Genomic DNA, 13,183 nt, shown 5'->3' with positions numbered 1-13,183 from the left:
TGAAAAGCTGAACTAAAAACATTGTAACCTTTATCATTTTATTCACATGTCAATAAATAGTAGTATTTAGCTGGTAGTAAAAAAGTATCCAAGAGTGGAATGTTACACTTTTCTTTTTTTTTTTTTAAAGATTTTATTTATTTATTCATGAGAGACACACAGAGAGAGAGGCAGAGACACAGGCAGAGGGAGAAGCAGGCTCCATGCAGGGAGTCCGATGTGGGACTTGATCCCGGGTCTCCAGGATCAGGCCCTGGGCTGAAGGCAGGCGCTAAACCGCTGAGCCACCCAGGGATCCCCGAATGTTAGACTTTTCATTGTTCATGCTGAAGAAAGATAACTGATAATAAAATATTCAGGTGGATCCCAGTGTGTTCAGTAATAAAAAATTTTTTGGCTACTCTCCCCTCCCCCTCCTCTCTACTACCTCTTTCTGTTTTTTTCTTGGGCATTGGAAAATACTGTTGCCTAGATTAACATGGTGGTTCTTGTAGGTGATAAACAGCAACTAATAAGTTAATCTTCAAAGGCAATTATTAATTTAGGGGCCCATGACCATGGAGGTCCATAAATATACCGTAACACACTAATGAACCAATGACATTTCATACAAAATGTTCCTGATAGGTTTTCTAGGAGAAAAGTGTTAATAGTTTTCATTAGATTATCAGTGGTTAAGAATCATTATTCGAATGTATTGACTAGAATAATGACTAGATAGAAGGAGTGTGTTCACTTAAAAAATAGTATATTGGTAAGAATTTAATATTGATAAGCATTACAACTTATTAATATTTTAGATTATTTTCTTACTATTTAACTATGTACTCATTGGAAAAATCTTTGAGAAAATAGAGAATCAAACTGTGTTTAAAAAAAAACGAAAAACAAAAAAAAAACATGCCACTATCCAGAGTAACAACTGGTAATTTTTTCTTGTATATCCTTGGGTTAAGCTTGTGAATCATACAGTTTAAAATTTTACAAAAATGTGATTTTACTACATGTCTGTTTTATACAATTGGACTTTTCATACATACTCAGTGTTCAACCCAATCTCTCCATGTCATCATATACCATTTTTGATTGCTATATAGCAGTTGTATAGCTGCCATTCCTTATTTTATTTGTAAGATAAGTTACATATGTTTGTTTAAAAAGTTATCATTATTTTATTAATAGTGCAATTGGAATGGGAGGAAAACTAATTCAAAATGGAGAGAGAAGATTAAGAGAATAAATTAAAGAATACAAATTAATAAAAGCATATAAAGGTGTGAAAGTAATATGGATGATAAAGCATTGAATTATGTTGCCCTTTTTTGGACTTGTTTAAAACATCACAAAATAGGCTTAGGTTTCTGTCTTGTAAATTCCAAATTCCTTAGCAGACATTTAAAAGGTTCTTTGTTGTCTTCTTCCAATCTACTTTTTATTTCATGATTTATCTTCTAAAATAATTCTAGGTGCCAGCAAGGGTGAGGTTCTGTCAGCTTTTTGTATTTTCAGTTTTAAAAATTGTATATTTCATACCTGTCATTCATGGATCTTAAATGTTTGAGACTATTGCTGTTTTTTGGTCATTGTTTTAATAAACTTTAAAATTTTTAAGTAAACTCTACATCTAGCACGGGGCTTGAACCACCTGATCATGAGATCAAAAGACTAGTATACGGTATTGAGTAAAAAAGCCAGGTGTCTCAGTAAACTTTATTTTTATGAACAGTTTTAGAAGCTGTTGCTTTCAAATATATTATGTTCTACACTCTCTAAGACTCTGCTTTTTATTTTGGCATTAAGAAATTTGGGGATATTGATAAATTCAGTGAGGTATTGATGTTGACCACTATTTAAAGTAGTGCTTTTCACAAATTAGTTCATAAATAAAACAACTTTTGCTAAGGTTGGAGACTGTGGATTACCAGTCCTTTCATGTGTAACACAGTAACAGGCCAGAGACAGATCCATTGGAATATTGGATGTTGTTAGATGGAATTATAGAATCCAAGTTAAAAAACAGTTTAGTTTTGACATGTAGATTTCTCATGAAAATTGGATTAAAATTTGTTAATTGGAACTATGTATTTTATGCTAGGCATTAGGAAATTTTATCGTATTATGTTCTTTTTAAAATTGTTTTCAGTTTTTATTCCAGTATGGTTAATATACAGTGTTAAATTAGTTTTAGGTGTACAATATAGTGACCCAACATTTCTGTATGTTACTTGGTGCTCACCAAGATGAGGATGCTCTTAATCCCCTTCACCTATTTCACCCATCTCTCCAGCCACATCCCCTATGGTAACCATCAGTTAGTTCTTTATAGTTAAGAATCTGTGTTATGGTTTCTTTTTATTCCTTTGTTTCTTAAATTCCACATATGAGTGAGATCATATGGTATTAGTCTTTTCTTGTTGACTGACTTCGCTTAGCATTATCTCTCTGGATCTATCCGTGTCATCGCAAATGGCAAGATTTCATTTGTTTTCATTCTTAAATTGAATTTAGTTAATATATATTGTTTTATTAGTTACCAGGGTGGAATTTAGTGATTCATTGGTTGCATATAACACCTAGTGCTCATTATATTAAGTGTTGTCTTTGATGCCTATCACCGAGTTACTCTTTCCTTCACCTTTCCTCCTCTTCAGCAATCCTCAGAGCTCAACATCTCTTATGGTTTGCCTCCATTTTCTTCTTGTTTTATTTTTCCTTCCCTTCCCTTATGTTCATCTGTTTTGCTTCTCAAATTCCACATGTGAGTGAAATCATATGGGTAATTGTCTTTCTCTGACTGACATACTTTCATTAGCATGGTACCCTCTAGTTCCATGATTTTTTTTTTTAAAGGATTTTATTTATTCATTAGAGAGAGAGGCAGAGACACAGGGAGGGGAAGCAGGCTTCTCATAGGGAGTCTGATGTGGAGCTCCATCCCAGGATCCTGGGATCACGCCCCGAGCCAAAGGTAGACGCTCAACCCCTGAACCACCCAGGCGTCCCTCTTTTTTTTTCTTCTTTTATTAAAAAATATGAGTAATGTTCTGCTGTGTGTATATCTATGGTACATCCTCTTTATCCATTCATCTATCAGTGGACACTTGGGCTTCTTTCATAGCTTGGCTGTTGTAAATAATTCTGCAATCAATATGGAGGGTGCATATATCCTTTCAAATTAGTGTTTTTTATTCTCAGGGTAAATACCCAGTAATATGATTAATGTATTAGAGGGTAGTTCTATTTATAATTGTTCAAGAACCTCTGAACTGTTTTCCACAGTGGCTGTACCAATTTCTGTTCCCACCAACAGTGCAAGAGGGTCTTTTTCTCCACATCCTTGCCAACAATTCCTGTTTCTTGTGTTTTTGATTTTGGCCATTCTGACAGGTATGAAGTGATATCTCATTGTGGTTTTGATTTGCATTTCCCTGATGATGAGTATCTTTTCATGTGTCTGTTGGCCATCTGTATGTTTTCTTTGGAGAAATAAATGTTCATATTTTCTGCCCTTTTCTAAAAAAATTATTTATTCATGAGAGACAGAGAGAGGCAGAGACACAGGCAGAGGAAGAAGCAGGCACCATGCAGGGAGCCCCATGTGGGACTCGATCCTTGGTCCCCAGAATCACACCCCGAGCCAAAGGTGGCGCTAAACCACTGAGCTACCCAGGCTGCCCTTCTGCCCATTTTTAATTAGATTATTTTGTGTGTGTATGTGTGTTGAATTGTTTAAGTTCTTTATATATTTTGGATACTAACCCTTTATCAGATATATCATTTGCAAGCATCTTCTCCCATTTGGTAGGTTGCCTTTTTTAGTTTTGTTGGTTGTTTGCTGTGCAGAGAGTTTGTATTTTGTTGTAGTTCCAATAGTTTATTTTTGCTTTGGTTTCCTTTGCCTTGGGAGATGTATCTGGAGAAACCTTGCTATGGCTCATGTCAGAGAAATTATTGCCTGTGCTCTCTTCTAGGATTTTTATGGTTTCAGGTCTCAACATTTAGGTCCTTATTAATACTTTGAGTTTATATTTTATGTATGGTGTAAGAAAGTGGTCCAGTTTCATTCTTTTTGCATGGAGCTGTCCAGTTTTCCTAACACCATTTGTCGAAGATGCTTTTTCCCATTGTATCTCCATTTCTTCTCTGTGGAAGATTAATTGACCATATAATTGTGGGTTTATTATTGGGCTTTCTATTCTGTTCCATTGATTTATGTGATTTATGTTTTTGTGCTAGTACTTTACTGTTTTGATTACTAACTACTGCTTTGTAATACAACTTGAAGTCTAGAATTGTGATACCTCCAGATAGGTTGTTTTTTAGGTTTTTCTTTATTTTTTATTTTTTATTTTTTATTTTTTATTTTATGATAGTCACACACAGAGAGAGAGAGAGGCAGAGACACAGGCAGAGGGAGAAGCAGGCTCCATGCACCAGGAGCCCGACGTGGGATTCGATCCCGGTTCTCCAGGATCACGCCCTGGGCCAAAGGCAGGCGCCAAACCGCTGCGCCACCCAGGGATCCCTAGGTTTTTCTTTTTTGAGTTCTTCTGGGGTTCCATACAAATCTTAGGATTGTTTATTCTAATTCTGTGAAAAATGCTGTTGGTATTTGGATAGGGGTTGCATTAAATCTGTAGATTGCTTTGGGTAGTATGGACATTTTAACATTTGTTCTTTGAACCCATAAGCATGGAATGTCTTTACATTTCTTTGTGTTATCTTGAATTTCATAAGTGTTCTGTAGTTCTCAGAGTACAGGTCTTTTACTTCCTTGATCAAGTGTATTCCTGTGTATTATATTTTTGGTGCCATTATAAATGGAGTGGTTTTTCTGCTCTTCATTATTAATGTATAGAAGTACAGTGGATTTCTGTACACTGATTTTGTATGTTGGGATTTTACTGAATTCTTCAGTTCTAGTTTTTTTGGTGGAGTCTCTAAGATACTGTATTTATAGTATCCTATCATTTGCAAATAGTGAAAATTTTATTTCCTCCTTACCAGTTTGGATACTTTTTCCCTCCTTTTTCTGTCTGCTATGGCTAGAAATTCTCATGTTAAATGAAAGTGGTGAGAGTAGATATCCTTATCTTGTTCCTGATCTTGGGGGAAACCTAAGTTTGTCACCATTGATAAGATGTTACTGTGGGTTTTTCATATAAGGCCTTCATTATGATAAGGTATGTTCTCTCTAAGCCTACTAATAAGCATGTTCTTTATTTTATTTTATTTTTTTTAAATTTTATTTATTTATTTATGATAGTCACAGAGAGAGAGAGAGGCAGAGACATAGAGGGAGAAGCGGGCTCCATGCACTGGGAGCCCGATGTGGGATTCGATCCTGGGTCTCCAGGATCGCGCCCTGGGCCAAAGGCAGGCGCCAAACCACTGCACTACCCAGGGATCCCAAGCATGTTCTTTAAATGTAAGCATACTCTGCTCAAGCAGCATATAACTAATTGGGTAAGAAAGTCTTATGCTAGTAATAATAGCGGTAGGACTAAGGAGAAAATAGGATAAATTTAGGTAGTGGAGGGGTGTGTCTCAGATTAGTGTATAAATGTATACATAGTATATTATGTTTTTAAGGATTCTATTTATAAGAGAGCACAAAGTGAGGGGGGAGGGGCAGAGGAAGGAAACAGACTCCCTGCTGAGCAAGGATCCCAAAGTGGGGCCTGATCCCAGGACCCTGAGATTATGACCCCTGTGTGCAGTTTAAAAAGTAAACACAGAAAAAGGCCTGTAATAAAGTTCATTGTCCCCTATCTCCTCTGCTCCCCTTCTGCTTTCAACTGTTTCAGATGTTGGCTTTGGTATTAACCTCTGTATTCTGAAATGGTATTATGATACTGCTGTTCCTTCATCAATTTTAAGTAAACTCTATGAACTTTGGTTTCTGATATATAAAGATTACATTCTTTCATCCTTCCCCATTCTCTCAGGATAATTCTAAAAATAACAACTCTGCTCAGTGGTGAGCCAGAAAAGTTTCTTTGGTTCATTTTATATTTTACAAGAAATAAATTCTTGTTTATCTTTTGTGTGGGTTTTTTGTTTGTTTGTTTCCTAGAGTCTACTGGCTTGTTTTTTATAATTTTCTAGTTATGAATCACTAATTCTTTCCAAACTCTTCAATCTTTCTTAGTACTATTTTAATATTTTTATGCAGCATCATATGATCTGTTATTTCCTTCCCTTTCCCCTATCCTGACTCTCCTTTGGTGTTTATCTTCCTATTCCATGTATTGATATCTTCAGATCATCTTTGAAACTTCTTTTGATTTTCTTTTGTTTTGGATCTCCAGTTTCCTGGATGCTGTGTTGACATTTTTATTGGTTTTCTTCTTTGTTTTGTCAGAATGGCATCTTTTCTGAGAAGGGGTGCATGGGGAACAGATTATTTTAGACATTTCAGGCCTTAAAGTATCTATTCTACTCTTAATCTTACTGAAGTCTTTTGGATACAGAATTCTAAATGGGGAAAGTATTTTTCTTTCAGAAATTTAAAAGTACTGCTCCATTGTGTTATAACTTCTGATAGTGTGTTGAGAGCTTTAAATTTTTATTTATTATTTATTTACTTAAAATTTATTTTTTATTTGAGAGAGAGAGCGTGCACGTGAGCAGGAATGTCAGAGGGAGAGTGAGAGAGAATCTCAAGCAGACTTCATTCTGAGTACAGAGCTGTTGTGGGGCTTGACCTTAGGACTCTGAAATCATGTCCTGAGCTGAAACCAAGAATTGGATGCTTTATCATTTGTATCACACAGATCCCCCTTTATTTATTTTTTTAAAGTAAGCTCTATGCCCACTTTGGGGCTTGAACTTAGGACCCTGAGATCAGGATTTGCATTGAGTTAGCCAGTCTCTCCCCACACCCCCACTCCCCACCCTTGCTTTGGAGAAGTATTAGCTATTTTTGTTCCTGAGCTTTTCCTTGTCACTCTTTCCATTCTCTGTGAAAGCTTTTAAAATGTTTATCTATTACTCCCCCCACCCCCCCACCCTGCTTTAGTAATTTCATGATAGGTCTTTTGGTGGGCTTTTCAGTTATAAAATTTTTATTTATTTCCTCACCCTCATATTTTCTACTGTCATCTTGGGGAGTATTATTAGTGATGTACTATATGTCCTTGATTGATGATGATACCCTTTTTTCTCCCCCTTATCTTTTTAAAATTTATTTTCCTAAGAGATTTTTACAATTTTACTTGTGGACCTTCTGTTGAATTCTACAAATTGGTATACTTTAAAAATTTTTTTTGAAGTTTTATTTAAGAAATCTCTATACCCCATGTAGGGCTCAAACTCAAGATCCTGAGATCAAGAAGAGTTGTATATTCTTCTGTCAAATTGCTATAATTGTAATTGGTTTTTAATTTGTGACTGACACATATGCAAAAGCTAGGCAGTATATATTTGTACACATTGAAGAGCTCTATTTTGTAGTTTGAATGTATTTTAATGGTATTTTGTTCTTGTTCACAGTGGTCCAGTATCTTTTGTCTCCGAGGATATAAATTAAAACCTTTTTTCTTTTTTTGCTTTTTATCTACTTTCTCTAAAAACAATTTTTTTTTTATCATTTGTTTTGATCTACCCTTGGTGATGCAACTTTCCTTGCAAGTCTCATTGGTTATCCTTTCACGGTTATGAGATGGGCACTGAAAGATGGATTGGAAGTTCTGTGTGGATGGGGGTATCTCAGATGTTGGTCTACATTGTAGGATGGTAAAATGCTGAGCAAGCTTCATTACCAGGGGTTAAATGGGCTTTTCTTTTAGATCATTCGTATTCTGTAAGAGAAATATCTTTGTCTTGGCATTAGTCTGGTTGTTAGTTAAGGAAGGTTAGTTGAGGTTCACCAGTTAGTCATAGTTTCACTTAATTTTCTTGTTTTCTTTTTCTTGTATTATCCGAGTCTTCTTTAGCATCTGGTTTTCCAGGGTTTATCTTGTTCATTTTATGTATGGGAAGATTTTATTGTTTCCACGAATCAAGTAGAAATTGTATCCTGGCTGCCTGGGTTAGGAACCAGCAGGCTTTTTTTTTTTTTTTTTTTTTTTTTAAAGATTTTATTTATTTATTCATGAGAAACAGAGAGACAGAGACACAGGCAGAGGGAGAAGCAGGCTCCATGCAGGGAGCCCAACATGGGACTCAATCCCGGGTCTCCAGGATCAGGCCCTGGGCTGAAGGCAGCGCTAAACCGCTGAGCCACCTGGGCTGCCCTAGGGAACCAGCAGGTTTTAACTGTGTCTTTCATTTAGTCCTATTTACTCCCTGTGCTTCACTGGCAAGTTGGTGCTGCTTGATAGTGGGACCAGTGCTCAGTTTTTTCTCCTGTGGCCTGCTCCATTGGCTCCTTGACTAACTTACTACATAACTGTCTTCCCTCAGAGTGAGTGATCAGAAGAGAGCAAGGCTGAGTGGCAGTGCCTCTTATGACCTAGTTTCTGATGTCACACAGTCATTTCTGCCACATTCCATTGTTTAGATGTTAGTCATTAAGTCTGCTCCACATTCAGAGGAAGGAAAATTGGGCTTCACTTTTTAAAGGGAAGAATATTAAAGAATTTGTGTCTATACTTCAAATCTGCCAACTAGGAGAAATGAAATTATGTCTACATGGTCATATAGGGAGTTGGTGCTCTATTTGGACTACGATATAGATCGTTTGATAAGTACAAATTGTAAGTAATAGTTTATTGTCATCCATCATTGGATTCAGTTATCCTTTTTTCTTTTTCTAAAGATTTCATGCATTTTATTTGAGAGAGTGAGAGTATAGGCAAGGAGGGGCGGGCAGAGGGAGAGGCAGACTTCCCACTGAGCAGGGAGCCTGACATGGGACTCAATCCCAGGACCTTGGGATCACAACCTGAGCTGAAGGCAGATGTTTAATTGACTCAGCCACCCAGACACCCTATTTTTTTTTTTTTTTTAAGATTTATTTATTTGAGAGAGTGCAAACAGGGCAGGGGGTGGGGTGTGGTGCAGAGGGAGAGAATCAGCCTCCCTAGATCCTGCCAGCGTTGCTTCATCCCAGGACCCCAAGATAATGACTTGAGCTGAAGGTAGGTGCTGAACTGACTGAGCCACCCAGATGCCCCTGTTTGTAGTGATTCTTAGAATCTGGTACTTGAGTATAATTTATTTGATTTACCAGACTCTTTGGTTATCCACAGTATTGCCAGGCATTATGCTAATTGAACATGTCTAAGAACTAGATTTGGGTGTAGGAATTACTGACTCATCTATATTTATTTATACACACACACACACGCATATACACACACTGAAGAGTGTTAAATGTATGTGTTATTCTTAAATGCTTTTTTAATCAGCCAAATAGTATAAGATTGCCCTTCCCAAGTTAGCCTTCAAGCAAATTATTATTTTAAGATTTATTTACTTACTTTAGAGAGAGAGAGTGAACAAATAGGGAGAAGGGCAGAGGGGGAGAGAGAATCCTGAAGAAGACTGCCTGCTGAGAATGGAGCCCAATGTAGGGCTCTATCTCGGGACTCCCAACACCATGACATGAGCTGAAATCAAGAGGCAGCCCCCCTACCCTCAAGCAAATTATTAATGTTAAAATACAGCTTTTTATTAGTTGACTATAAATCCCTTTGTGTAAAATAATTAGCTTTACTAATAAGGTTTTTATTTTAGCCAGGTTCCTGATATTTATTAAACATATATTTAGTACTCAGTATTTAGTACTCACTTAGAGAAGCAAAGATATATGCCTTAATTCTTGTTTTTAAATTGTTCTTTGTGTAGAAAGGCGGATAAATACACATAAAACTGAAGACTATAATTGTTAATCTAGTGGTAACTTTGTATTAACCAACGTACCAGTTTTTGGTGTGATACTAACTTTATAAATTATTATGGTGTTACCCTATCAGGAAGGAAGAAGTAAAAACTTAAAAAAAAAAGTACTTTAGTATTTGCTTATATTTGTATCTTTTGTATTATATACTTGAAATACATAATTGTTATCTCTCTAGAAAGCATTAATTAAAACATTTTCTTTCTCTTATAGGCAATGTCTATGCTGCTTCAAGGAATATAAGCATTTGGAGATTTTTAACCAAGTAGTATGTGCACTTATTAACTTAGTGATTGCCCAAGTTCAAGTACTCCGGGACCAGCTTTGTAAACATTGTGCTACTATTAACATAGATTCCACGTGGCAAGATGAGACTAATCAAGTGGAAGAACCACTGAATATAGAAAGAGAGTGTAATGAAGGAAGTACAGAACGACAAAAATCGATAGAAAAAAAACCAAACTCTACAAGAATTTGTAATCTGACTGAAGAGGAATCTTCAAAGAGTTGTGATCCTTTTAATTTATGGAGTACAGATGAAAAGGAAAAACTCTTACTATGTGTGGCAAAAATTTTTCAAATCCAGTTTCCTTTATATACTGCTTACAAGCATAATACTCATCCTACTATAGAGGTATGTAAACATAGGTATTGTGAATGTTAAGTAATATCAAGTTATGTTGACAGTTTCTCACTTAAGAATAAATGTGAAGACAGGTATTGTTGATGGAAAAATTTATAAAACACTGTGGTTAGGAAAAGTATTCTAGTTTTCTCTAGATCATTTCTGCAGCAACTTGGTTTGACATTTGTTCAGTATAGTCCTATTAAGGAAAGATTTATACATTGAACTCATAAAAATTAAACTGTCAGTGATTTAAACATTTTGCTGGTATACGTCTATGCTCTACTTACTGGACAATTTTCCAAAAAGAAATAATTTAGGAAAAAGAAGCATCTGGAATTTTGAATTTCATTTTCATAAATATTGGTAACAGAATTAGGGATTCCTTTCATTAAAAAAACTTAAACTATTCCTGAACTAATAGTTTTATTTATTATTATTATTTATTTTTAAGATTTTATTTATTTATTCATTAGAGACACTCAGAGGCAGAGACGTAGACAGAGGGAGAAGAGGGAGCTAGATGCGGGACTTGATCCCGGGTTTTCAGGATCATGCCTTGGGCCAAAGGCAGGCGCTAAACCACTGAGCCACCCAGGGATCCCCATGAACTAATAGTTTTAAATGATAGTACTTTCTTATGGAATAAGTGATATTTTTGCAGCTTTTCCAAGAGTTTAAAAACAACCTTAGGTTTATTTAGTTGATGGCATTGCTTTGTACACATGGTGGCAATTGAGACAGTTATATGGTAACGTATTATGTAAGTAGCTTGCAACAATAGAGATTTATTATTTCTCATTATTCTCTGAGTTGGCTAGGTAGTTCCTCTATTGGTTTATGTAGCCTCTCTTAGGCAATACCTTTGCTTTGAAAGTGGGAAGACTTTGAAGGTCCAACATGATTCTCATATGTCTGACAGTTGGTGCTGGGTGGTGTTTAGGGCTCTTTGGTTTTTCTCCATATGGCCTCGCATTCTCCACTAGAATTGATTGGCTGCTTTACATGGTAGTCTTAGCATTGATTGAAGAAGGTGAATGTGTAAGTTATGAGGCCTCTTACCGTCCAGTCTCTGAAACGATATGGTATAAATTTTCCCACACTCCGTTGGTTGAAACAATTAACAAGGATTCAAAGGGGTATGAAGTAGACTCCCATCTCTGGGTGGTAGGAGGGGGTAACATTTCATTGTGAACTTTAACATTTCTATCACATGCTTTAAGAAACAAATCTGCCTATTTTCTCTGGCTTATCTGTTGCATATCTTTCATAATGACTTAAACTTCTTTCTTCATCTTGAAAAAAAATAATCCTTTACTGAAAATGTTTTCACATTGAATTGAGACTACTTAAAAACATAGCCCAGGAGGTAGGTATTTCCTCAATTGGAATTCTGCATAAGATTATTTTACGTCAGATTGTACTCTGCCTTCTAGAATTCTTCTTATTTTTTCATACAGAATCTTTTAATGAATCTTAAATGATGTAAGATATTTAGTAAACATCCTTAAAAAATGTCAGCTCAGAATCCTTTTTCAACAAATGGAGTCTGTACAAGCAAGCAAAATTTAATCTGAACACCATGTGAATTGTGTTTTTAAAGCCTTAAATTAATAATTGAAATATACTGAAAATAATTCGATTAGGGACCCAGATATATGAAATTCATGCAAAGTTTTTTCATAAAATTTTCCAGTTTAAGATTTAACAATAGAATTATGGCAATGCCACGTCTCATCTATTTTCTTCCTGAAATCAGTTTGCTCACTAGTTTACCATTTTTAAAAATCATTAGAAAAAAAAATCTCCAAATATAAGCATAGTCACCCTTCTCTACTTTCTCTTTTGAAATAAAGTGCCTCATTATTACTGTTCTTAAGGGTCATTCCATGTGACTACTTGGTTGAAAGCAATAGTTTCATGATGTCTTTCTGGTAAAATTCTAATAAAAAACAACCTTAGATATAATGTAATATAGTGTTACACTGAAATCTCCTTATACAGAATTTGTGTCCTTCTGTAATACTCTGTTCATAATAGAACTGTTTCCCAGGTTTTCTAATATATTAGTAATGATCTGTTACAGATACTTGAAGTTTATAGTTTGATCCTAGTAGCCATGTGGTTTAAATGGTAATAGTCCTCTTTAATTTTGATTTTGACTTTTTTTTTTAATTTTTATTTATTTATGATAGTCACACAGGGAGAGAGAGAGAGAGAGGCAGAGACATAGGCAGAGGGAGAAGCAGGCTCCATGCACCGGGAGCCTGACGTGGGATTCGATCCCGGGTCTCCAGGATCGCGCCCTGGGCCAAAGGCAGGCGCCAAACCGCTGCGCCACCCAGGGATCCCGATTTTGACTTTTCTAAAGAGGAATAGATCCAAGATGCTTTAGAAGAGGATTTCAGTACTCATGTAACAGTATTTATTTAGATAGCTGTGACTTAAGAAACCTAATTAACCACCTTATTTCATATAAGAGGGAATTAGCCTTTTTTTTTTTTTTTTTTGGTTATTTAATATCTACACCCAGCATGGGGCTTGAACTCATGACCCTAAGATCAAGAGTTGCATGCTCCTCTGACTGAGTCAACCAGGAGCCCCAAGAGGAACTGGCTTACACAGGTTAAACGTTTTGGTCACTCTTGCACAGTATATTGTTGAGACAGTTGTAGAATTCAAGTCATTTTGCTACACTGTTTCTCAATCACTTC

General features: G+C 35.8%; 1 protein-coding gene across 2 annotated transcripts in view; it reads left to right on the top strand.

The window, feature by feature from the left end:
• The window catches only part of USP34 (ubiquitin specific peptidase 34), a 248,230-nt gene that overhangs the window by 40,408 nt on the left and 194,639 nt on the right, over window positions 1–13,183 (top strand). For both annotated transcript variants that reach the window (XM_055329090.1, XM_055329092.1), the window contains exon 3: window positions 10,058–10,478. In XM_055329090.1, the coding sequence (XP_055185065.1) occupies window positions 10,058–10,478 (421 nt within the window). The remainder of the gene's footprint in view (window positions 1–10,057; window positions 10,479–13,183) is intronic.

The sequence above is a fragment of the Nyctereutes procyonoides genome, unplaced genomic scaffold (assembly GCF_905146905.1).
Source record: "Nyctereutes procyonoides isolate TBG_1078 unplaced genomic scaffold, NYPRO_anot_genome, whole genome shotgun sequence".
NCBI lineage: Eukaryota > Metazoa > Chordata > Mammalia > Carnivora > Canidae > Nyctereutes > Nyctereutes procyonoides.
Note: the sequence above shows the minus strand (reverse complement) of the source record. Positions and strands in the feature narration are given on the sequence as shown.